This window comes from Staurois parvus, unplaced genomic scaffold (assembly GCF_062004578.1).
Source record: "Staurois parvus isolate SC_StPar_1 unplaced genomic scaffold, SC_StPar_1.0 ptg000165l, whole genome shotgun sequence".
NCBI lineage: Eukaryota > Metazoa > Chordata > Amphibia > Anura > Ranidae > Staurois > Staurois parvus.
In genome coordinates this window covers 5,766,838-5,794,741 of record NW_028317961.1, presented here as the reverse complement: position 1 = coordinate 5,794,741, position 27,904 = coordinate 5,766,838, and the positions used below count along the sequence as shown (strand labels likewise).

The 27,904-nt window shown below is 40.4% G+C and overlaps 1 protein-coding gene across 1 annotated transcript in view; it reads right to left on the bottom strand.

Moving 5' to 3' along the window:
* Positions 1-27,904, bottom strand: part of LOC149462850 (ectonucleotide pyrophosphatase/phosphodiesterase family member 1-like) — a 177,093-nt gene that overhangs the window by 13,712 nt on the left and 135,477 nt on the right. The window contains exons 17-22 of the mRNA XM_089676175.1: positions 18,471-18,558; positions 18,204-18,376; positions 14,028-14,079; positions 9,056-9,207; positions 3,702-3,837; positions 86-166 (exon numbers count right to left, since the gene is read on the bottom strand). Of these exons, the coding sequence (XP_089532301.1) occupies positions 86-166; positions 3,702-3,837; positions 9,056-9,207; positions 14,028-14,079; positions 18,204-18,376; positions 18,471-18,558 (682 nt within the window). The remainder of the gene's footprint in view (positions 1-85; positions 167-3,701; positions 3,838-9,055; positions 9,208-14,027; positions 14,080-18,203; positions 18,377-18,470; positions 18,559-27,904) is intronic.

Below are 27,904 nucleotides of genomic sequence, written 5' to 3'. Positions count from 1 at the left end.
TCATTGGTTAAATGGTAGCAAAATTGAGTATGTACATGCTATATGGGTACATACAATAATTATGTCACAAAAACAATATACTAACCTTTAAAAGCAGGATACATTGGACCAATGTTGGTAGTAGTAAGTCCTGAATAAGAAGTTGATTCAGATGTTCTTCTGAGGCCTAAAATACATATTTAATCAATGGTTACGAGATTAAAGTAAACTTGTCAGGCAGGTGCAAGCAGTGCAAGCTGCCTGCTATTACTTTTATTAGCTTTAAAAAGCACCTGTGACTCTGGTTTCAGTTTGATACAACTTGCTCAGTTTCCCTAACTTTGGGGAGAAGTCCTGACTTTTGGAGATACATCCCCACTTCTCATTCCTTGTCCAGTAAGTGCCCTTACTGGTCATTCTTATTGGTCCAGAAGATGGAACAGAACAGAGTTTTTATGTAAGGGACCAATCTCAAAGGTGGGAAAGTAAAGCTATTATTAACACACCTCCCTCAAGATCAAAGGAGGCACAGAAGAGATTGCTGTCTGACAAAGGTAATAATAGAGGCATTACACTTTGTGCTGTTAGGCAAGGCTTTTTCTTTTGGGAGTTCAAAATTGCAGACAGGTTCACTATAGGATAACATCACCAGCATCCGATCACACAAGTATTCATTTAGATACTAACTATGGAAGACTCAGACAATGACCAGAGGTATAAAAGGAAACTTCACCTTAGAGCTAAAGACTTTTAATACAATTAGGTTTCCTTTAGAAAAATTACACTTTTGACACTTCAATAAAAAAAAAAAAAAGAAGGAAACTGTGTTATGCAATGCAACAACGCATCACACCATCCCTACACAACTCACACCATCCCAACACAACTCACACCAGCACATGTGCAATATACAGAACATGGTTTGAGCAGGCTGGAGAAAATGGGATATTAATCTTGAATTACTCCTAAACAAAAGCAGTGCAGTTCCTGTACATAGGCACTCCTGTACCTAAACTTTCACAGCTGTATTTGTAGTGTGAAATAATTTAAGGCATTTCTGCCCATGACTGCTAGTCTCAACAGATCTGGAGTGATATTTGATGATGTCACTACTGTGCTTCTCACTGTTCTCCTTTCTGAAGAGAAAGCTACAGTGCAAGTATCTTCCTGTTTAATTAATTCTATAGATCTATATTTTCTTTCTTAAATGCCATTCAACAGTTACCCAGTCAAGTCAAAGTCGTGCTTCTCTACAAGATGGCCCCATCCTCATAGAAATCGTGTGAAACAAGGCATACAAAGTCAGCAATGGAAAAAAGATCAGCTGCACAGAGTCTATAGGTACATCTAGTGACTGGTCCTCTAACATCTGCCTGCCTTTTCTAGGCACAGCTTTCACAGTTCAGATTTTCTTTAACCACTTCCCGCCTAACCTATTATAATAATATGGCCTCACAGAAGGACCATTATCCTGGGTGGACATCATATGACATCCTCCCTCTTGCATGTCTCTTGCACACCCTAAGGACCATGCAGCGACGTAATCTGTGTCCCGCTGTGTACTGGCTAGCCCTGGTGCCATGTGATCACTCTGACCAATCACAGCAATCACATGTCATTAGTACACAATGACTTTCATTCATAGCCATTCATTGTGTACCATTGTGATCGCTGTGATTGGTTACAGTGATCACATGGTACAGGGCCAATCACAGTGGACCTGTACCATATGATAGCTGTGGCCAATCACAGCAATCACAATTGTACACAACGGCACATGTATGGATGCCATAAAATTATTGCTTATACAGTGATAATCATGGTGCAAAAAAAAAAACACCTGATTACTGCCCCACCATAGTGATACTGTACTGCTCTGACCACGGTATGTAAAAAAAAATGTAAAAAAAAGTTTACAAAATTGAAAAGAAATCTTTAATTTTTTTTTAACACCTTGTCACCACTCAGTGTCCCTGATCATTGCCACACCAGTAATATGGTGACGTGGTGACAGTATGTACAGAAAGAAAATGTAAAAAACAAATTGTAGTTAATTTCTTAATTTTTCCCCAAAAAAATTTTACAAAAAAAAAAAGAGGTCATTTGGGGGTATCTGTACTGTCCTGTCATTTTAGGGTTTCAAGAAACGAGATAGGCATTCAGTACATCAGGATTGATCGATTTTCAAATGTACAGGTGTACCTTGGTTTACGAATTTAATGCGTTCTCTGGGACGTTTCGTATTGTGAAAAATTTGTAAATGTGGTTTCCCATAGGGATGCATTGAAAAACAATTAATCCATTCTGGAGGTCAGAAAAAGTAAAAAAAAAGTCCCTGTCCCTATAGGTCAGTGCTGGTTTTTAAATATAATTACCGGCTTTTTTTTTCTTCACTATAGCTCAGAGAATCAGCTGTCACTTTCCCCCCAGCTAAAAGAAAGAAAGTTTCCTGTTAGTTTATTTCCCTGAGTTAAAAGAAGCAATGTTTCCTTTTAGTTTGTTTCCCGAGATAAAATAAACAAAGTACAGTATCCTTTAGCTCCGGAGAAAGTGACAGCTAATTCTGTGAGCTATAGTGAAGAGAAAAATAAAGCCAGCAATTGCAATTAAAAATTGGCACCGACATACACTTCGTATTGTTTGGCATTATTTTCAATGGATTTTCATTCGTAAACCGAAAATTACTTTAACCGAGGCATTCGTAAACCGAGGTACGCCTGTATATGATATATACCATAGTTTGTAGTTGCTAACTTTCATATAGCCTAAATAATTTACACTGGTTTGGGGTATTTTCACTAAAAAAAATGTAGCAGAATACATTTTGGCATAAAATTGTGAAGAGAGATTATTTATTTGCAAATTTTATAACAGAGACGAAGAAAAATATTTTTGGTTTAATTAGCAAAAAAATTTAAAAAAACAGTGGTGATTAAATACCACCAAAAGAAAGCTCTATCTGTCTAAAAAAATGGTAATCTAATTTGGGTACAGTGTTGAATGATTGAGTAGTCATTGAAAGTGTGACAGCGCTTAAATCTGAAAATTGGCCTGGGCAGAAAGGGGATGAAAGTGTCTGGCACTGAAATGGTTAAGGGCTCATTCAATTGGGCACTGCTATAGGTGCTATCATGCATGCTGAGTTGCTGTTTTCTGCATCTACGTCCACCTTAGAACTGCACACAGGCAGCCTATAAAAGTGAATGCAGATGCAGCTGCTGCATGGACACAATCGCTTTTCAAAATTTGACATGTGTGCAGAAGTAGGTGCATAGATCTGAATGCACACTGTCTGTGTTTGGATCTGTGCACCTGCTCCAGCACACCTGTCAAATTTTGACATGTGGCGGCTTTGTCTGTGCAGCTGCTACATCTGCATACACTTCTATAGGCTGCCTGTGCACAGCTCCAAGGTGAATGCAGATGCAGAAAACAGTGGCCCAGAATGCAGGAGGGTGGCAGTGCCCATCTGAATGAGCCCTTAAGTAGAAAAAAATTCATGATGTTATCTTCTCCAATTGGTAATGTCCATTTTCTGCATACCAGGAGTGGCAAGTTCAAATTTCTCCAGAACTGAATCCATCATTTAATCCAATGTTATTATGACTCAAATACTCTTGTGAAGATTAGTTTATTTCAATAGTCATACTTAAACATGTTAAGTACTGTATATAATAATGGAATAAGGGAGCATTGATAAAAATGAAGAGTAGTGTATTTACTTGCAGGAAAGAAGAATCCAAATTTCAGCGAAGGATGATCATGGTAATACTGACATCGCTGACTTTGTCCTGGTGGAACTCGAGCATCCATAAATAAACATGAAGAATTCTTTTTCAGAGAGGCAGACAAAAATTCCTAACAAATATAAAAAGCCTGTTAATTCCAAAGATGAAAAATCTCATCAATCAGTGTATGTGAGGATGTCAGAATAATCCATAAAAGTACCCCAGAAGGGAATCATCACGTGTTTATCAAGCTACATTTATGTTTTGCCAAAAATTACATTAGAGGAAAATCAGAACATCATGAATACATCAAGTCATTTTATAGTAGAGAAGGCTTGAGCTCTTGGCCCTGACATCAGTCAGTGTGGGCCATCTGTTCTGCGTACATGCCTTTAAACCTTGAGGACAGAAAGAAGGACACCTTCCCAAAAACAAAAAAAGGTGCTTTTTATCACTACTTTTACTTTATGCTAGCATTCGAAGCAATCATGCATCATTTAGTGGTTGGCTAAATAGCTTAATGCAATATAAATATGTTTATTAGTTAAACAGTACATTTATTGAGAGTACATTCATCGCCCTCTACCTGGCTATTCAAGCTGCATGGTCGGATAGGGGTTTGGGTGGTTTTTTGGAGGGAACCCCACTTTTGTTTTATTTTTGTGTGGGGTTTCCCAAAAGGTCCCTGCCAGTAAATAAGTGACCATTGCTAACCATTGACAGCAGAAAAAGCAATCTGTCAAATTTACACTATATTGCCAAAAGTATTGGGACACCCCTCCAAATCATTGGATTCAGGTGTTGCAATCACCTCCATGGCCACAGGTTTATAAAATCAAGCACCTAATCATGCAGACTGCTTCTACAAATATTTGTGAAAGAATGGGCTGCTCTCAGGAGCTCAGTGAATAAAAGCATGGTACCATGATAGGTTGCCACCTGTGCAATAAGTCCATCCATGAAACTTCCTTGCTATTAAATATTCCACGGTCAACTGTTAGTGGTATTATAACAAAGTGGAAGCAACTGGGAACAAGAGCAATTCAGCCACGAAGTGATAGACCATATAAAATGACAGAGCGGGATCAGCGCATGCTGAAGCGCACATTGCACAGGAGTTGCCAACTGTCTGCAGAGTCAATAGCTAAAGACCTCCAAACTTCATGTGGCCTTCAGATTAGCCCAACAAAAGTGCGTACAGAGCTTCACAGAATGGGTTTCCATGGCTGAGTAGCTGCATCCAATCCTTACATCACCAAATGTAATGCAAAGCATCAGATACAGTGGTGTAAAACACACCACCACTGGACTCTAGAGCAGTAGAGATGTGTTCTCTGGAGTGACAAATCACGCTTCCTCGTCTGGCAATCCGATGGACATCCAACACAACAACCACTTTTCTCCTGTGCTAGGAAAAGACTCAGTAGACCCAATAGGAGTGTTCTGGAATTTTCTGGAATATGCACTGCTTGCTGCCCTCAACAGACCGGGGTGGTCCAAATACACTGGATGCAAATGGAGAAACAAAAAAAGGGCGCACCGACCTAGTGCATTATCGTATAAAATATTTATTGAAGAAATAAATATTTTATACTTATACTATATATTTTATACAACTCTGGCTCTGAGGAAGAGGTTGTCTCTTTGAAACGCGTTAGCCAGTTGGTCATCCAGGGTTCCATCTTATGGACTCAGATGTTGTTTGGATCATACATCTTGTTCAGTTTGACATGCCTGTGTTTTTATGTCTATTGTGAGTATGATACATACTTTATTTTTTCAATAAATATTTTAAACGATAATGCACTAGGTCGGTGCGCCCTTTTTTTGTGTCTCCAATCCGATGGACATGTCTGGGTTTGGCTGTTGCCAAGAGAACAGTACTTGCCTGGCTGCATTGTGCCAAGTGTAACGTTTGGTGGGATTATGGAAGGGATTATGCTGTGGGGTTGTTTTTCAGGGGCTGTGCTTGGCCCCTTAGTTCCAGTGAAAGGAACCCTTAAGGCGTCAGCATACCAAGACATTATGGACAATTTTATGCTTCAAGCTGTGTGGAAACAGCTTGGGGATGGCCCCTTGCTGTTCCAACATGAATGAGCACCAGTGCACAAAACAATGTCCATAAAGACACGGAGGAGCGAGTTTGGGGTGGAGAAACTTGACTGACCTGCACAGAGTCCTGACCCCAACCTGATAGAACACCTTTGGGATGAATTAGAGCTGAGACTGCAAGCCAGGCCTTCTCGTCCGACATCAGTGCCTGACCTCACAAATGCACTTCTGGAAGAATGGTCAAACATTCCCATAGACACACTCCTAAACCTTGTTTACAGCCTTCCCAGAGAAGTTGAAGCTGTTATAGCTGCTAAGGGTGGGCCAATTTATTATTGAACCCTACAGACTAAGACTGGGATGCCATTAAAGTTCATGTGCACGTAAAGGCAGGAGTCCTAATACTTTTGGCGATATAGTTTATATTAGCAGGAGAATAAGCAGCTACTATAAATTAAGTTTGGATCCTGCTGATTGGGCTAAATGACCAGCATTCGGATAAAAGCCCAAACAGGCAAGATTTAAATTGAAAAGGTAGCTTATCCCCAATAAAGAATTTCAGTTTACTGTAAATCAAAGTGATGCCACGCACAGACTATTCAAAATGTCAGCACAATTAAAGCATATCCACGACATAAATTTCAGAAAAATGTTAATTTTTTTAATCAAATCTGCTTGAGGTGATTGTAGCCGTATTAGTGCACTTGCATGACGTCAGTACTCAATTGTTTAATCAAATCTGAATTTGTAGAAACATAGGGGGTTTTTTTTATAAAAAATTTGCCTTGCGAATTGTTTCAGAATTCATGTGAAAGTTCTGAATAATACCCATAATGTTTGTAAAATGTTTGTGATTGTTTCTATTTGTAACATTCCATAACATTCAATCCTAAGAGTTACCAGTAATTCACACATGTTCAGTGCAGATTGAAGCTCAGGTTTCACAGCTAATTGACACAGCAGTTGTTCAGCGGTTCATGCCAGGTCTACATCAGATTCAGGACAGGACTAGGTCAGGATTTTATCCTGTTCACACATGTGCAGTTTAGAAATGGTTCCCTTAGAAGTCAATAGCCTATAATCTGCACCTGAACCTGAAGGCACTGCTCAGAAATTGTACATGACTCTTTTTTCAAACCGTATGGAATGCGCACCGCCAGTGCACTGGACATATGTGAACAGGCACCATAGGAAGCAATGTTGTATTACATGTCATGCGGATTGGATGTGGTTCAAGAGAAAAAAGGCCAAAGAACAATTTTTTTCCCAGTAAATGTATAGGAAGTGGAGAGGAGGCAGAGAAAAGGAAGTCATTTTCATGGGCGAATTTCTGATTTAAGATTTCCCCTATACACTTTCTGAATGATATAATAGAGTTTGTCCAATGTAGAAGACTATGCATAACTTACTCCTTCAATTCACATGGCCAAATTACCTTATATGATAGTGCTGGCAAAGAATATCTACTGTAATATGCAGGTCAACAACTTCCCCACTGATTATGTAGTCAATTGACTCATTTGCCCCTTTGGATTACTCTCCATAAGTAGAACTATAAGACCTCTGTAATGTTGGTTTGGCAAACATTATCATAAAATCTCAAAGCTGTTTAAAGTGGTAGTAAAGTCGCCAGAAAAAAATCCCCCCTCCCCCCCCAACATGTTTAAGTCATAATGTACTAGTATGCACCACATACTAGTACATTATGACAGACTTACCTGTTGGCAGAGCCCTACAGTGCAGCACTGTCACGGCTTTCCTGGCTCTTCCATCTCTGCCCAGTCTTCCTTCCGGTTCCATATCTTCGGCTTCTTGAATGGCTGTTCCGCGGTGACATCACTTCCGCACATGTGCACAGAAGTCACACAGAGCGTGCCATAAATGTAGTCTGAGTATGTACATGTGGGTGTTCAGATCACATTACTGTTGACAGGCTGACCCCTAGGATCGCTTCTGTTATAAAAACCATTTCAGCATTTTTTTAAATTATGACTTCACTACCACTTTAAATCATAGTGCTCTCCGACACATTTTAACAAACATAGAAAAAGCCACTGATGGTCTTTTACTGTTCACCACAGAACACATTACTAACAAGATTCCTTCAGATGACAGATTTGAAAATTGTGTAATCAAGAAACATCCTGACTGAGTTCACAAATGGACAGCACTGACCAAGTTCACATATGTACAGTGCTTTCGTTAATATATACCTATATATCCAAAGAGTGCACAGTACCAAATAACTTACTTATACAAACACAAATATCCTATGACAAATTCATACATCAAATTCATATATCTATATACATATATAAAGTGCAAAAATTAAAAAGATGCATGATCAAATGTCCCAACAAATTCATGCTTCAAAAAATAATCCATGTCCAATTTCAGTGCTGTAGTTCACAGTAAAAATCAATATTGTGTTTTGCCTGTTCCGTCACTCCTCTTCTTTCAATCACCACGTGCACAGGGGCGGACTGACAACTCATGGGGCCCCCGGGCAATAGGAGATCATGGGGCTCCTGTGCCCTTGCCCACACTTAAACCACACCCAAAAAAGCCTATGAAAGATACCAGGGGCATCTCATGGGGCCCCCTACTGACCCTGGGCCCACGGGCAATGCCCGAGTACCCCAATGGTCAGTCCATCCCTGCACGTGCATAACCTTCATCTACACACCTCACTCATCAGATCAAATGAACCACTCAGCTCTCGGTCAGCTTGTGCTAAAACAACCAGGAGTTCACAGAAAAAAAATAATAAAAAGTGTCACAGCATAAAATCCGGCTCCACCACACAGCCTTGTACAAGTTTGGTCCGTGTGGAGGATGACCTCCGCGGAATTTTGTGATGCCATCCCACACAAAAAACTAGTTTGCACCAGGCTATGCGGTGGAGCCAGTAGTGGAGAGAAACAAGCACTATACCTGGGATCTGGGAGGGGGGGGGGAATGTGAGTTTAATTGGTTTTATGTATTTTAATTAATAAAAAGATTTTCAGCTATGGCACTTTTTTCCATTCAGCACCCAGCAGGTCTAAAGCTTTGCTATCCAATGAAGATCCAGGACAGGCTTACCTCTTTATACAGTCTTATCGCTGGTCATGAAGGCATAAGATAAGCTGATTCACTCCTATATGACTGTGGATGTCATTTTACCAATTATTATTACAGTTTAAATGTTTTAAATGCAGAAAGGGCATTTGCACTGTTTTTTGCTCTCATTTATTCCTACATTTAAAGCTTTACATTTTACTACTCAAAAGAAAGAACAAGACTATAAAACTTACATTTCTTCCAATTGTGTAGGAGCTCCACAGTGGCATCCTAATATTATAGCTGTAACCACTTACATACTTGTCTTGGTACAAAATACAAAAATCACTGTTCTGTAACACCACAGGTCTTCCAAATAGTAAGTTGAGCTTTTTGGTGTCAGATTCTGTAAGACAAGGAAGAAGACAACAATATTGTGCTATGAAGCCAAGACTGAAGTTAATACAAACCAGATTAAACACAAACTGTTTGACTGTATGAAGAGTAAGCTATGGCTTAGTGCTCGTGCCTTGCAGCACTGCAGTTCTGGATTTTCATAAAAGATAGTCTGGGGTTAAGAAGTTGTCCAGATGCCTGCATGAGTTTCCTCTGGAATCTTTGACTGGCTCCCAAAGCACAAACCTTACATGTATACAATGGGGTTGTTCAACTGTACTTAACCACTTGCCCTCCACCCTATAGCAGAAGTACTTCTACAGGGCAGCAGGTCTGCGCAAAATAACTTATATATACGTGATTTGCATTCCTGGGTAGGGCCGTATCAGCTATTGGCTGATGGGGATGTCAATCACCGGGTCCCGGCCTGCGATTCCCGACTGGCACTCGGTGATCGTCGGTAGGGCTGAGAGGGGAGAGATCTGTGGGTAAACAACACAGATCTCTCTCCTGTCAGCATGGACATGCTGCTATATATCTCTCAGCATAGCAGCATAGCAACAAAGCAGTATGTCTCCATAGTAAAACACACACAGTGTACAGTTAACTCTTTGGTTGCCCCATATGTTATCCCCTTCTTACCCAGTGCCAATAGTACAGTGTCAGTGCTTTTTATGAGCACTGATCACTGTATTAGTGTCACTGGGGATGTCAGTGGCAGATAGTCAGTTCCCACCCAGTGTCAGAATGCCCCACTATAAGTCGCTGATCGCCGCTATTACTAGTATAAATAGAAAAAAATTTAATTCCAATATATATACACCGCCATTTGCAGATGCTATAACTTTCACGTAAACCATGATATTTTTTTTTAGCAAAGACATGTAGCAGCATACATTTTAGTCTAAATTTATGAACAAAATTAGATTTTTTACATTTTAATGGACGTTTTATAGCAAAAAGTCAAATATATTGGGTTTTTTTTTTCAAAATTGTTGGCCTTTTTTGTTTATAACGCAAAAAATAAAAAACGCAGACGTGATCAAATACCACTGAGAGAAAGCTCTATTTGTGGAAACAAAATTACATACATTTCCTTTATGTACAGTGTTGCATAATTGTGCAATTGTCAGATAAAAGAACACAGCGCTGTATCGCAACAAATTGCCTGGTCAGGAAGGGTGTGAATCCTCTGGAGGGCAAATGATTAGAACACTTAATAGTAAACTAAATTGTCAGCAAAAAAAAAAACTAGAGCTATGCTTTAAAGTCTTCCTGCCTGGCTTTCATGTTGACCTTCTTGTTTTGAATCACTGACCCAAACCAAATATTAACTTTTCGCAACTTTTCTGATTTTCATACCTGTTCTGAGTCATTCACTCAAAGTATTATAGCTCATCCACTTTTTTATTTTGAAATTTACCTTCCATCCTCCCTCTGTATCAATGAAATAAAAACAAACTTTATACATATTTTATTTCTAGTAGTCTTTTGGCTGGTCTGCCAACATTATGCCATCTTCCTCTTCTCCATTGATAGCAATGGTGGGCGTCCCTTACTGCCGTACTGAAAAGCACTTACGTAATGACACTGAGTGCTGTTCAGTGCAACAATACTGTGAATCCTGGCAAGTATAGTGTTGCAACTCATGACAGTCTGGCTCACAGGACGTGAGTCAGATGATACTGGTCATCATTCAGCCCTTCCTCTTGTGTTAGGGTCGGCACGACCCGTTTTTAGGTTTTAAATGCATAAAATAACCATATAAATTTGTTTATTGCATCAAGGCTTTATGACTTTGTCAGGAACCTCTATTTCAACAAAATAAAAAACAAAAAATAGTTTTCACAAAATTATAAAATGCTCAAGTTGAAATTATGACCTTTGTGTTGTTAGGGTCGGTTTCGACCCAGTTATAAAAATAAGATTATAAAGCAATAATTAGAGCCAAAACTGAAATCATAAGTTCACTGTCAACCAGCACACTGACAGCCAGCTCCTCTCCCAATCATGTGAGCTTTAGGGGATTCTCATTTTGCTTTGTTTTCCAGTATACCTGCACAAAAACAAAACAAACAAAGACGGCTATGTCCAGACATGTGAGGCCAATTCAGTATAGAATTGGTGACTTGCAGAGTGCACATCTCCAATTTGTAGCATGCAAAAATGAGAAGATTTTCATTGAGCCAAGTTCTGGATAATATTTTTGGTGAAAATGAGGCAGAGGACACAGAGGAGCATAGTGATTTGGATGAGCAGGTTTCTGAGGAGGAAGACAATGTGGAATATCATCCAGAAGACACAGACACATCTGATGAGTCTGATGAGGAGGCCACCGGTGCTGAAGCTGCTCCCGCTGAAATATTCAAGTCCAAAAATGGTAAGTTCTGTTGGAGCTCAGTACCTCCTGATGTACATGGCAGGGCAGTTGCTGCAAATGTCATCAAAATGACCCCTGGAATCACAAGGTTTGCTGTGATGAGAGTCAGTGACATCAAGACATGTTTTGAGCTATTTATGCCATTGTCACTAAAGAGTCATCATTGCTATGACAAACCTTGAAGGAAAAAAAGTCCATGGCAGCATGTGGAAAGACATTGATGAGGAATACCTGGATGCCTATATTGGTGTTCTTCTTCTTGCTGGAGTGTACAGATCCTGCAATGATCCTGCAAGCGGAGAATTTTTCTTGAGGAGCTGGGAAATTCCCTTGTCAAGCCACACATTGAGCGAAGGGAACAGGTGCCCCGAGACCCAGATGCTGCAGTCTTGGTCAGACAGCTGCAGAGGTCACCTAGCACTTTGTCCACGCCAGCATCCTCCTCAGCCAGCCCTGCCTCAACATCATCCACCACAACCACAACCCCACTCAGGCCACCTGATTCTAAAAGAAAGAGGTGTCAGGTCTGCTCAAGCAGTAAGGACAGAAAGACAAATGTACTGTGCTTCAACTGCAACAAATATCTCTGCAAAGAACACACTAAAAGTGTCACTTTTTGCCACACATGCATCTAAACACACACGCACACACATACATGTTCTTGCACACAGACTTTTACTCTGATTTTGTTTTTTATTAGTGTTGGAACAAGTAATTGATTTCTATTGGTTTGATTTGCTTGATTGGTTGTTGTTTGTTTGACCTTGCAAATCTATATTTGGTTATATTTATGATATATATATATATATATATATATATATATTTGTTCTGCTTTTCATTTTGTGTTTGTACTAAAGTTCTATTGCTGAAAAAAAGAGACTTTTTTGCCTTTTTGAAGTAATTATATATATGGGTCGAAACTGACCCGTAACACCATAGATGTTACTATAGTTAATAATATTAAAATGAAAAAATAAACAAAACAAATTTATTTCAGAGATGTGTTCTAAATCCCCTCAGAAATAGTCAGGTGACATAACAACCTTTTATTTATTTATATGATTCTCTTGAGGTTCATTTTACATTGTTTTTTAATTGAAATCGAGGGGTATACTGACAAAAAAAAGGCCCAGGGGCACACACCAAAATTATTAAAAACAATATTTTCATGAATAAGGAAGCCTAACAAGGTAACCAAGATATGAGAAACAAATTGGATGATAGATAACTGTTTTTAGTGTATTTTACAGCTGATTTAAGACACGGGTCAAAACCGACCTGTTAACATAAGAGATGGTAACAGGAAACTAACACAAGAGGAAGGTTAATGAGCAGCCTCATCTCATTAAGGAACAGACTTTTTAGCTTTTTCTTTTTTTTTAATAGTTATGGGGAACACAATTTTTAGTAGTCACTATTAGAACCCCTTTAAATTTTTTTGCTGTCTGTGGGTCACATTTCTATTTGTCCTGGTTACTAGTGTCACTGGGACAGAGAGTAATAGGAAGTTTAAAAATTAAGAGATGCCATAAGAATTATGGGCAAGTGGAAAATTTCCAGTAAAGGCCCCGGTTACAGTAACAACAATATTAATGGAAAATTCTCCTTGCTTTGGAGAGATTTCTGACACTTCCTGATGCTTTTCTAGGACAGGAAACAAAGGAAAATCTCCCCAACGGGACACAGAAAAAAAAACGCAGTAGTTTTAATTGCTCCATCCTTTATCCAAAAACATTTTTGATAAAGATATATTTTAACATTGCGGTAGTGAGAACTATTTACCTTTTATATCTTTTCTTAATACATATAACATTAAAGCGGAGCTCCACCCAAAAGGGGAAGTTCCGCTTTAAGTCTTTGTCCCCTGCTCCCCATTAAGGATTGGCACCTTTGGGGAGCGGGTACCCGAATTTGACAGGTACCCACTCCCACTTCCGCTGCGATCGCCTAGGTGATCAGAAGCGGAAGTTGTCCTCCCCCCCTCCCTCCCTGTAGTCTTCTGGGACACATGACAGGTCCCAGAAGACTACAGGGCCATTCACAAAGCACAGCGCTTTTTACCCATGCGCAGTGGGCACCAGGCTATGAAGCCACAAGCTGTCACAGCCGGGTGCCCACACTGAAGATGCCAGTACTGGGGAGAAAAGACGTCCGGTGAAACCAGTCGTGGTGAAGACACCGCTGGATCGATGGACAGGTAAGTGTCTGTATTTTAAAAGTCAGCAGCTACAGTTTTTGTAGCTGCTGACTTTTATTTTATATTGTTTAGGTGGAACTCCGCTTTAACTTTCAGAAGCAGCAGAGTTATGACTTTCCAGAGAGTAGTCAGCACAGTTCAATTTTAATCTTAGTTCACTTTAGTACACATTTTGTTAAATAAAAGAACAGCCTCTGAGGTCTGACCATACCTCTATCATAAAAGACCAAAAGATTTACATATTTAAAATTACCTTGCTCTGGAGTAAGCATTAAGTTTGCCTTAAGTCCTGCTTCTGTAAGACTCTGCAACAAAATAAATGAACAAGTAATTTAATAATAAAAATAATACAGCGCAAATAATACAAATAATCAAAATGTGAAAAATATATTAATGTCCATTCTTCACATTTTGATTATTTGTATTATTTGTGCTGTATTATTTTTATTAGTACATTTTGATGTTTAGTCAATCCTTGAACAGCAGCATTAAATTTTTCACTTATTCCTTTGGCACAAGTTTTTTATATATTTTAAGTAATTTAATAGTTACATTCCTTTAATTACTGGAAGTGCTGTTACCAGCATGACCAAATGGTAAAATAAAAACTTTGCAATAGATTCACAAAAATAACGATCTTCTCAAGAAAACTGTATACAGTGAGACATAATCCAAAAATAGTAAAAATATAGATTTTGGGTTGTTATACACTTTAAAGCAGAATTATACTCACCTCCACTCCAGTGTTGTGGTGTCCCAGGGCTCCCTTGCTGACAGCTGACATCTCCATCCAGCCTTTTTCTGGGTTCTGATTTTTGGCCATTTTGATTGGCCAGGTTGTGATGATGTCATTCCTGTGCATGCGGGGGAGTTCATTCATCTCCTTGTGTACAGTGTGGATAGGCAAGTGAGAAACTTTAATGCAGAAAAGACATTGTGGGATTTATTTACTAAAGCTGCAGAGTGAAAAACAAGGCTTACCTCTGCATAGAAACCAATCAGCTTGTTCAGTTAAGCTTTGGCAATAAAATCTGGAAGCTGATTGGTTTCTATGCAGAAGTGAACCTGATTTTGCACTCTCCAGCTTTAGTAAATAAACCCCCATATGTCTCTTTTGCATTAAAAAAGAACTTCCTATTCGCAACTTTTTTTTCTTTTTTTTTAAATTAAAGATCCCACTTTAGAGTATAACTAAAGGCATACAATGTAGAGGGGTTTCCTTTCAAGTAATTATTGCTGTCCCTGTTAGAGAGATTCACCATCTCCTGGTCCCATCACTGAGAGCAAAAGTAAAAGAAAATACCAAATTTTGAGTCATCACTATAACAGGAATAGAGTGGAGATCTTCCAGTGGTGACACTAATTCTAAAGACTCAGGTAAAAACATTTAAAAGGGTTTCATTGTTTGCTATTGTGACTATGGGACAAGAGGTGAAGAGAAATCTCCCTAATGGGGCAGAGAAAAAAAAAAAAAAAAAACTGACAGGGGCTATGACCCTCTCTTACGCTATCAAAAATGAGGAAAAAAAAAACAAACAATCTGAAAAGGACTGCAGTTAGTAAAATGAAACATGTAAATATTTTTAAACTTAAAGTTGTTTAAAGCGGTAGCAAACTGCCTCCCCAAAAAAATGAGTCCCCTGCAGGTCTAAGCCATAATGTGCACCTCATACAAACACATTATGAGACACTTACCAGCACACGGAGCCCTCCAGTGCAGTGCTGTCATGGATCCCCCGGAGCTTCCATCTTCACCTGGTCTTCCTTCCAGCTCCAGCTGTTTCAATGTCCAGTGCCACGATTATGTCACCCTCGCACATGTGTGCCGGTGTTCCGCTTTGCATTTAACGGCATACTCTGTGCCCTGAATGCAGAGTGTCACTGTACTATTGCCAATGTGAATATCTCATAAATGGTGTATGGTTAGGAGATATTCATTGTATCTACAGGTAATTCTGATTGTAAGCTTAGAGAAAAAAGAACAAATCGATGCCTGGAGGGGACCAAACTTAACAAATGTATTAATAAAATGTAATGGCTGGTCAGTATATAATAAAGAAGTGGGGGAATGGGGGCAATAAAAAGAATATGTATAGAATGATAATAAAAATCAATGTTACAATAAAAAGATAATACAATGTAAAATGACAGATAAGGCATAAAAGTCCAAAATCCAGGGATTCTAAATGTTGTATGGCAGGTAAAGGCAGCTCCCCATAGAGCGAATCAGTACTCTGCAGAAGATAAAAATGGACAGAAGGGGACACCAATCTGAGAGTAGAGGGTTATTAATTTACTAATAAAATAGGGTATTAAAACTACTCACAAACATCATGAGTAAGAAAGCATGGTAAGCCTTTGGTAAGTCATCAGTCCACCAGCGGTGTGGGTCCGAGTCATTCAGGATGAAGGGGGATGGAGCCGTCAGCTGTCAGCAGTGCAGTGAGTTTGAAAATGGTGCCGAAACCAGCGTGGACCACAAGGAAGATAGGGACTGCTCTGCCATTAGTCACCCGCTGAGTCCCTGTCTTCCTTGTGGTCCACGCTGGTTTTGGCACCATTTTCAAACTCGCTGCACTGCTGACAGCTGATGGCTCCATCCCTGTTCATCCTGAACAACCCGGACCCACACCGCTGGTGGACTGATGACTTAACAAAGGATTACCTTACCATGCTTTCTTACACATGATGTTTGTGAGTAGTTTTAATACCCTATTTTATTAGTAAATTAATAACCTTCTACACTCAGATTGGCGCCCCCTTCTGTCCGTTCTGATTGTAAGCTTACCTGTAGATACAAGTGAAGAGAATGGAGTTTACTACCACGTTAAGTAAAAAAAAAAAAAAAAATCAGGGCTTTTAACTATTTTCCAGGCTAACTCATAATATAAAATTACTTTTCATAATGTTGCCGTGGGGGTTCTGGAGATCTGTAGAATTATAACCTCTGTGTGACAGTTCTGGGTCAGAGCACATGGTGTTTGCCTTCACACACCAACAGCAAAGGTATGGCCAGGCTTGTGTACATGGTCATTTGTTTATATCAGAACTGCTTTTCTGACCAAGCAATCAAAAGTGAATGTAAAAACAACTTGACACAGATTGGTGCAAAGGAGGTCAGGAATTCAGAATGATCTCAACACATGATGGGTTACTTAAAAATACAAAATGTGCAGTCTTCTCTGGTATAAAAGGTCTGTTACTAAAACTTTGGATACAATGTAAAGGATATTTACATAATTTGGAGCATTATGTAATATAATGTAATTTATAAGTACAAATTGACTCATAAACCAAACACCAATGAACATGTTTGGTGGCTGTAATAGGCTATATTTTAGCAGTGTTACCAAAAAGGAAATCAATTTACTGTTTCTCCTATTTAAATATTTCAGAACTTTGAGAATGACCTTTCCTGGATAGCCATTCTTGGTACTGTATAAAGGTCTATTGATATTCCTCAGCATCTTCCAAAAGATTCTTAGGCCCCATGTACACGGGACACTTCTGAATGATGGAAACTGACTGCTCGAAAACGTAGGTTGAAAAATGTGCTTAGCCGCGTTTGCATGCCACGTTTATGTGTGTTTGCGTTTAGAAGCACTTTTTAAAGATAAGCACAGGAGAACCTCCCAAATGACCAGAATGCATTGAAAAGTGGTAAATTATTAACTATTTCAGACTGTTTCAGAGAAATACATAGAGCAGAAGCAGAGACAGCAGTACGTGTTGAGATTAGCTTAGGTGTGAGGTGCTCATTAACATTTCTTTTGTTTCCAAGGGTGGGAAAGGTGTCTGGAGGAGTGAGTCATTAAGGGCACCTGGCAGGGGGTCTTCATGAGGAATTTGAGGTGTGAATAGTCATTAACATATCTTTTGTTTTCAAGGGTGGGAGAGGTCTGAGGTGTGAATTGGTCATTACCATGTGTGACAAGCTTGATAGGAACATCCTGTGTTCAGTGTTTTGTCCATCTGAGTACATTGAAAACACTTTGCATGCATTTTTCATGATGAAAAAAGGCTCTGGACAGCATTGGGAACTGGAAGAGTTAAAAAAAATTTTCAGACGCAAACGCTTATAAATGCCATTTGCCGCATTTAGATGCATATACATGCGTTTACAAGAGTTTTGTGTTTGAAACACAGAGAAAATCAATCAAGTTTTCTGCGTTCAAAAAAATGACTGTAAACTCAAATGCCTGTAAACAACTGAAAACGGAGATGTGTACATGGACACATAGGAAAACATTAGGGTGAGTTCAGGGGCTGCTGAAAAAAAATGCTCCAAAAACAGCTCCAAAACGTGAGTTTATCAGCTGCAGTGTACATGAGCCCTTAAAAGCTTGGACAAGGCTCATACTCTAGCCCTAGGGGTCACTGCGGTAATACACCTACCATACGTGACAAAGCGACATTTTTGTGTACTTACAGGTAAATTGCAGGAGCATCCAAGAGTGTTCCCCAAGGCACTGTGATTTACTGAGCACTGAAAGGGTTCTGACAGTTCTTTTGGTAAGAAAGGTTCATATACAGGTTTTTTTAATAAATGGTTAAGACTGCCATGGCTTCCATTATTGGGTGCAGGCTCAATTTCCAACAAATCTAGATGATATAGCACAGATATTAGAAAAAGTACATGACCACACACACAAAATTGCAGACCAGAATAATAATAATGTAAAAAAAAAAAACCTACCGCACATCAAATTATAGATTTCTACATTTTCAAAGGGCTGCACTTCTGTGTTATGCTTGAACTTGGGACCATAGGCAATAAAGAGAGCCTGTGATAAAAGCAGAGTTAGCATGATTATTATTATTATCATGCAATGTTTAACTGAAAATCACCAAAGACACAATAGATTAGCATTCGCTAGAACTGAATCTTTTTATTTTTCTTAAAAAGTCAAATCAAGCGTCAGCACTACCTTTTATTTCTTTCACAGTAACCATTATCTAAATGTATCAATGCCACATTTGTTTATGACCTTTACTATGAAATACACCTATTGAAGAGATTAATCATTACAAAGCTGATTACCTGTAAAACAATAGAACCTCATGTATATGCCAAATGTTCTGCAGCCTTAGTAGAAGCACCAGCTCCAACCTCTAGTGCCTGCTGAAAAATCCCGTCCACATAACTGATGCTACTCTTTTAAAGGGCAAGCAGTGCTTATGCTGGTCCTCATTGTACCAACATTTTGTCACCCTATCTAAGTCATCTTGGTTAACAGACAACCAACCAAGGCAATTTGATTTGTATTCTGAGAAACCTTGGAGAAACTGATTGTCCACCATCTAGTGATAAATATAGTCGTATTTCATGCTATTAATTCATATACAGGCGTACCTCAGTTTACGAATGTAATACGTTCTCCGGGACGTTTCCCATAGGAATGCACTGAAAACCAATTAATCCATTTCAGAGGTCAGAAAAAAGTTTAAAAAAAAGCATTTTATCTGTTCAAAACTCTTTATAAAGTGCAGTTTAAGGCATAAATACTGTACAGGGACATGATTAAAAATTTCCAGAATGGCTCCAAAACTCGATGCAAAAACCACTTCAACACCTTTACCTCTAAGCCACGTGCTACCCACAGACTCCAGAATGCACGGGGCTGGCACTATAAACCTCCCAGGTGCAATACATCCAGGGGAAACTTGCTTTGTATTGAGAAAAAAATTCATAAATGTATTGAAAACCAATTAATCTGTTCCGGAGGTCAGAAAAAAGTAAAAAAAAGTCTTATCTGCTCAAAACTCTATATAAAGTGCACTTTAGCCGGAGCCGGCGCTATAAACTTCCTAGGCGCAATGCATGCTGGGAAACTTGCTTCGTATTGCGAAACAAATTTGTAAAGCAAGGCATTATTTTCAATTGATTTTCATTCTTAAACCAAAAATAATGTTAACTGAGGCATTTGTAAACCGAGGCATGCCTGTATTGCCAAGTGCCCTGATCTAAAGTAATATTATACTGTTGTTCTACAGCAAAGTTTTCAGCACTGTGTCTTCACCTATTACACTGGTTCACTCGTGTCACAAAATCTCAATAAATTCAATGTTATTATTAAGTAAAAAAAAGTTTTAGAATAAGATTTTTGGTGGGCTCTGCCTTTATTACAGAAGCTACGACTCACGTATCACCCTCCTTAGCATCTATTCCTAATGGAAATAGACCATAAAACAAAAGCATCCTCTAAAGTTGTAAATTTTGTATGTTGAAAAATTTTCCACAATTAATAAATTATCATCCAACAAACACAGCTACATAGAATAATCCATACTTAATTGAATTGAAAAATACATAGCAAACAACAGGTTTGAGAAGCTATGGATATTCCAAGATCTAGACATATTACACTTTTCAAATACAGTATAATATTATTATTATACAGGATTTATATAGCGCCAACGGTTTGCTCACCGCTTTACATTATAGTGGGAGACAATACAGTAACAATACAGTTCAATACAAGAGGGATTTGTGGGCCCTGCTCCTAGGAGCTTACAATCTAGGAGGGAGGGGTGAATGGTACAATAGGTAATACCTGTGGGGGATGGAGTGGTTGGAAGAGTAGAAGATTCCAGTATTAGCAGAGGGCTGGATAGGCTTCCCTGAAGAGATAGGTTTTCAGTGATCATCTAAATATAAGTAGAGTAGGCGATAGTCTGATAGATTGGGGTAGGGAGTTCCAGAGGATGGGTGACGCCCTGGAGAAGTCTTGGAGACGAGCATGGGAGGAGGCAATAAGGGAGCTTGAGAGTAGGAGGTCTTGCGAGGAGCAGAGTGTACGGTTTGGGTGATATTTAGAGATAAGATCAGTTACGTAAATTGGGGCAGTGTTGTGGATGGCTTTATACGTCATTGTTAGTGTTTTGGATTTTATCCGTTGGGCAACTGGGAGCCAGTGGAGGGATTGACAGAGAGGGGTGGCAGATATGGAATGGGTAGTAAGGTGGATGAGTCTGGTAGCAGCATTCATGATAGACTGAAGAGGGGATAGCCTGCGGTGAGGTAGGCCAATGAGGGAGTTACAATAGTCGAGGCGTGATATGACAAGGGAGTGAATAAGTGCTTACGGCACATTAACCACTTGCCTACCAGGCACTTATACCCCCTTATTTACCAGGCCAATTTTCAGCTTTCAGCGCTGCCGCACTTTGATTGACAATTGCACGGTCATGCAACATTGTACCCATATGAAATTTTGATCATTTTTTTCTCACAAATAGAGCTTTCTTTTGGTGGTATTTAATCGCCACTGGGCGCTTTACTTTTTGCGCTATAAATAAAAAAGTGCAAAAAAATTTGAAAAAAAAAGTTTCTTTGTTTCTATTATAAAATTTTTCAAACAGGCATTTTTTCTCCTTCACTGATGTGCGTTGATGAGGCAGCACTGATGGGCACTGATAGGCGGCACTGATGGGCACTGATAGGCAGCACTAAAGGGCACTGATAGGCAGTACTAATGAGGTGGCACGGATAGGCGGCACTGATAGACAGCACTAATGAGGTGTCACGGATAGGCGGCACTAATATGCAGCACTGATAGGCGGCACTGATAGGTGACACTGATGATGGGTACTGATAGACGGCACTGACTGGCATCACTGCTGAGCACTGACTGGCGGCACTGACTGGCACAACCCCTGGGCACTGACTGGTGGCACTGACTGGCAGCACTGCTGGGCTGCACTGGTGGGTGGCACTGGTGGGCAGCACTGGTGGGTGGGCACAGGTGGGTGGCACAGGTGGGTGGCACTGGTGGGCACAGGTGGGTGGGCACAGGTGGGTGGCACTGCTGGGCACATGTAGGTGGCACTTCTGGGCACAGGTAGGTGGCCCTGCAGAGTGGAACAGGTGGGTGCACTGCTGGGCACAGGTTGGTGCACTGCTGGGCACAGGTGGGTGATCATTGGACACCGCTGATCAGGTGGCCGCTGTGATTGGCCTTTTACCACATCACGTGATCAGCTGTGTCCGTAGGACACAGCGATCACAGAGATCGCCGGGTGCGGAGAGCGCGTTCTGGGGGGACGTCATATGACGTCCACTCAGAACTGGCCGGCCGCAGTGAAGCCGTCATTCGGCTATCTGCGGTCGGCAGGTAGTTAAAGACCATTTTCTATTCTCCCAGCTACCAAAAAGGTTTCTGGAAGCTTTCAGTATTTTAAAAAGCTATTATATCTAACATAAAAGTAAGATTTTCATGAAGTTGGTTGTTACATTTCACACCAAATAAAGGGTACCTATTGAGAGAGAAAAATGTATCTACCATATACTGCGTTTTCATTCATATTATAGTTGGATGAATTTAAGAGTTAAAGCGGAGTTCCACCCATTTTTAAAAGTTGCTTTCATCTACATGCCCACCCGCAGTGTATTCCTTAATGAATATTAATATTTTTTTTTATGTCTGAATACCTTATTTTTATCTCTGTATGCAGTACTTCCGGTCCGGCCGCCTAGACGATGTCGTCATAAGGTGCTTCCCATGGACTCCTGGGATATCGGTGTTATCGATCCCAGGAGTCCAAGCGAATTGACTAAAAATGAAAAATCGTGTTATTTCCCAGACCAAATCCGACTTCTGGGTCTTATGATTGACAGGTTGCCATAACAACAGGGCGAGAACATCTGCCGATGCCACCATTGCTATGGCAACCTTCAATCAACAAACTGCGCCGCGCAGTTTCATTACTGCCCAGGCGCAATCGGGAGGTGCATGCTGGGTAGCCAGCTGCACTGAATCCTGGAAGTGAACAGGAGATGGCTTCAAATGCCCACATTTACCATGACCCCTGCCTGCTGACAAGTTTGTGTGATCGTTTACAGATGTAAGAATAACAGGTATGAATACAGTTATAACAATAGCCAATTATTTCAGTACAAGAATAACAATCATGATGGTGCTTTAAAAATATACCGTATTTGCCGGCGTATAAGACGACTGGGCGTATAAGACGACCCCCTACTTTTCCTGTTAAAATATAGGGTTTGAGCTATACTCGCCGTATAAGACTACCCCTCTTCCAACGCACACCAAATAAAAATGAAAAAACATCAGATTTGATTTCAATATGGTATGGTATTTCAGTATGGTATTCCAATGATGGGGTGCTATTCCTCCCACTGACACCAATGATGGGGCATGATTCCTCCCACTGATACCAATGATGAGGCACTACTCCTCCCACTGACACTAATGGTGCCCCATCAGTAGTGTCAGTGTGTGAGGAATAGTATCCCATCATTAGTGTCAGTGGGAGGAATAGTGTCCCATCATTGGTGTCAGTGGATGAAATAGTGCCCCATCATTAGTGTCAGTGGGAGGAGTAGTGCCTCATCATTGGTATCAGTGGGAGGAATAGTGCCCCATCATTGGTGTCAGTGGGAGGAATAGCACCCCATCATTGGTATCAGTAGGAGGAATAGTGCCCCATCATTAGTCAGTGGGAGGAATAGTGCCCCATCGTTGGTGTCAGTGGGGAGGAGGAATAGTGCCCCATGGTTGGTGTCAGTGGGGAGGAGGAATAGTGCCCCATGGTTGGTGTCAGTGGGGGAGGAATAGTGCCCCATCATTGGTGTCAGTGTGGAGAATAGTGCCCCATCATTGGTATCAGTGGGGAGAAAAGTGCCCTATCATTGGAGTCAGTGGGGGAGGAATGGTGCCCCATCATTGGTGTCAGTGGGGGAGGAATAGTGCCCCATCATTGGTGTCAGTGGGGGAGGAATAGTGCCCCATCATTGGTGTCAGTGGGGGAGGAATAGTGCCCCATCATTGGTGTCAGTGGGGAGAATAGTGCCCCATCATTGGTGTCAGTGGGGAGGAGGAATAGTGCCCCATCGTTAGTGTCAGTGGGGGAGAGGAGTGGCTGCTCCTTCTTTCAGTTCGGCAGCTTGTGTGCGCTGGTGCCCAATCACCGGTGAGGAGGCGGAGCCGAGCGGCCGCGCGACCATCGCGCGGCCGAACTGAAAGAAGGAGCAGCCGCATTCCTGGACCGGATCATCGTGGGACCGGGACCGGAGCCAGGTAAGGTACAGCAGCCCCTCTGCCCACCCCTGTACTTAGGACATCGCCCCTGGAAAAAGTGCCGCCCTGACACCGGCTCGCCGTATACCGGCGTATAAGACGACCCCCGACTTTTCAGAAGATTTTCAGGAGTTGAAAAGTCGTCTTATACGCCGGCAAATACGGTAATTGCTGTGGAGCCTGGAGCTCCGCTTTAACAATTAACTGCAGTATAAGTTACTTTAGGTGTTAGCTATGCTTAAAGATCTAAACCATAATATGACATTCGTTTTACTAAAACATGTTGTACACTAAACAATTGTAATTTTTGTAATTTTTCCATTTTTTTTTAATCTTAGTGCTGCTCACCTCCTCCAGCCACTTTCACTTACCACCCATCTACATACAGTAGCTTCAGCATTAGCTGCACATCATTGCCCTGGACTGGCTTCCTGATAGCAACAGTGAACGATGCCTGTGCTATGTGGGTCAGCACAGCCACTTTTGGCTTACCACTAGGGGTGCATGTAAGTTCACCTTTCAACAAAAAATAATAAACGCACATTTTTTGCAGGTAAAAAAAAGTGCATTTATAAGTTTTTGTTGTAGGCGCCTGGAAGGCATTGCACCAGTGATCAGCACATCGCTGGTGCCATGCAGAACTTCTGCAGACCTGTCAATGTATCTACTTGCTTGTACCTTGCTCACAGCGCCATGGTAGTTTATTGAGAACTACAAGCCAACAGCTTCTAAGGCTGTTGGTACTTGTAGGTTCTCATTCACAGAATACTGTGAATGAGTGACACGGCTGGGCTGAGAAGATCTCCCACTAGCTGTCAAAGCGGGGGATCAGGGAGTACAGGGGCCAGTCATTTCATAACATGTTGCATGTACGTTACACCCTGAATATGGGTTTAACATGTAACATGTTATCAAAAGGTGAACTTATCCTTTAATGAAAGCTGCATATTTTAAAAGACTGAAAACCACTTTTGAAATTACATTAACGTGTTAAAGCTTATATGTGATTTTAATGATTGGGTTTACATATACTGCACTTTAACTAAAATGACAAAAAGGATAATGAAGCTCTGACCAACAGTGAAAAAAGTGGCAACTCACTCTCAGCCCAGTTCTAAAGTAAGTTGCTAGAGATTTTTTTTCAAGATATTTTAAAAACTATTTCACACATGCATGCTACTGCATATATTTGTATTTTGTCTACTTAGTTGCATTTACTAAAACGTTTCATATTATAAACCTACATTCATCATGCATATGGTCTTGTCATCTCCATTAACTACAATTTGAAAAGAGGATGCTATTATTACTATCCTTGTCTTTATTAAACCCTAAGCTAATGTATGGTTTAGGGAATGTCAAAGTCTGACGCTAGACCATTCATTTAAAAAAAAAAAAATCTTCCCATAATATTATCTGTGCATTAAAAATATTTTATGCGTGTTATTTACCTGTAAAGGCCCCACTTGTGTAAGCACCCAGAATGCCTGAGACTGTTGCTGGGCCCCACCATCTTGGATGTGATGTCAGCAGCCCCAGCAGACTTAGAGCTGTCACTTAACCAGCAGTTTATAATATTTCCCTTTGCTTCTCCCCCAGTAGCTACATAAACAGTTATGTAGAGTGGTGGAGGGAGGGGCGAAGAAGCTTGGGCCAGCACAGAGAGTAATTACGCCATGCCAGAGGCAATGAAGAGAGGCACTGATGTGCAAGGAGGCAGAGGCTGTACTTGGGAACTGACTCTTGGACCTTGGAGTAGACAATAATGGCTTTTATGCCAAGATAGCTTTGCAGTTGGGTAGAAGGTTTCAAGGTTAGTTTAGGAAAATGGGCTAAGGAGGTCAGACTATGGTAATGTTTACTAAAAGTGAACTTGTCCTTAACACCTTCCTGCCCGTCCTATAGCAGATTGACGGCTGGGTGGGGCGCTCCTCCTGAGTGGACATCATGTGACGTCCTCTCAGAAGGCACCACTGATGCGGCCACGAGGCCGCACAGTGGCACGATCAGTCACCAGCTGTATCTACCAGACACAGCCGATCACTGATCATTACACCGACCCGCTGCCAGTGTCATGTGCTCGCATGTGACCAATCACAGCAGGTTACATGACAATGGTATACAATGGATGGTTTCCTTTCATGTCATCCATTGTATACAATTGTGTTAGCTGTGATTGGTCACAGCGGTCACATGGTACAGACCAATCACAGCCCATCTGTATCATGTGATGAGATTTTGCCAATCACAGCTAATCACAACAAAAAAACCTGAATGAATCAGTTTCATTCAGTTAAAACGGTTGCTAATATCAATGAAATACATTGGTATAAGCAATCAACGAGTAAAAAAAAAAATCCTGATCACTTGCCCAAAGTAGTGGAATGTTACTATGGTAACATTGTATTGCTCTGGTCACAGTGTGTTGAAAAAAATAGTAAAAAAAAGAAAAAATTTAATTTAAAAAAATATTTAAAAAAATTTAAAAAAAATCTTTTTTTTTTCCTTTTTTTTACTGTCACCAGTCAATCTCCCTGATCACCACCACACCAGTTATATGATAATGCTGTATTGGACTGGTGACAATATGTAAAAAAAAATGCTTTTTTTTTTAAGTTTCTTAATTTTCCAATACAATAGCGACAAACCATTACAACTTCAAAAAACTTCCCATGCCTCTTACTAACTACCTTAGACCAGTTGTCACCAAACTACAGCCCGGGGGCCAGTTTTGGCCCTTTGCTTGACTCTATCCGGCCCTTGTGACACTATTCCTCCAACTGACACCAATGACGTGGCACCATTCCGTCCACTGACACCATCAGCGGGGCACTATTCCTCCTACTAAGACCAATAATGGGGCAGTACTCCCACTGACACTGGAGATGAGGCACTATTCCTCCCATTGATACCAACCATGGGACACTATTCCTCTTGCTAAAACAAACAATGGGCACTATTCCTCCTGCTAAGTTCAATGATGGGGCTGTGTTTACTCCGACTGATGCCTAGACATTTTCTACTCACACTGGCCACAGTCCAGCCCCCCAAAATCCTGAAGGACAGTAAACTGGCCCTTTGTTTAAAAAGTTTGGAGACTGCTGCCTTAGACTGTCTTTTTTACAAAAATGGGTTATATGGGGGGTATTTGTACTATCCTGGCTTTTTTGGCCTCAAGAAATGAGATTGGCTGTCAGTAAACCGGGATTGATCAATTTATTGTACTAATATTGGCATATGGGGTTGTCATGTGTGCAACATTGTAAGATGTTTGCACATTGTCATGTGTGCAAGATTGTAATTAGGCCCAGCCCTCTCTTCTTTCTAGAGAACCATGGCTTCCAGAATAATATTTATAGAATGTTGAGGACCAGTTATCACCCAATCGAATTGGCCTAGTTTTTCCCCCATTCAAGCATACATAGTAAGTGCATTATTGTATGCCAACATTTCATTTTTTCTGTTATAATCTAACAAAGTATGATTAGTACATACAGCAAGTGCATTATTGCATGCTGTGTTGCATTTTTTGCATTGTGGCTATAATTAATCTATGGCCATTATCAACTGAGTTTAAAGTGTCTTGTCTTTATTAGATTGCCATGGTGCTATATGGTGCTGATGCGCCTCCATGTCTGGACAATAACCCCGGTGCATCCTCTTCCCCTCCAATGGTTAACTATAATTGTGATTTTATTGTGAGTAATTACAACAATTTTAAACCTATGTACAGTTGTAGAAAATATAAACAAAAGTTTTTTTATTTTATTTATTTGTTTTAGATGCAGCCTTTCTTATCCCCTGAGGAAGCAACAAATAGTTGCGAAACATGTAGAGCCAACTCCAGCTGAAATCGTACTAGCTCCCAATTGGGATATCATATCTATATTCATTCAACTGTTCAAGGTCATCTCAGTCAGTGGTGATCTTTTTTGGTACCTTTTAGTCTATACAGTTGTTGAGGAGATATAGGATTTCAATTAATTTATGCACTGGGTGCAATTTCCTCTATTTTGAATTTGTGGTATATATGAGGTATCACTTTTAGGCAATCTTTTTTTTCCTTTTGTATATGCATTTTTGCAATAAA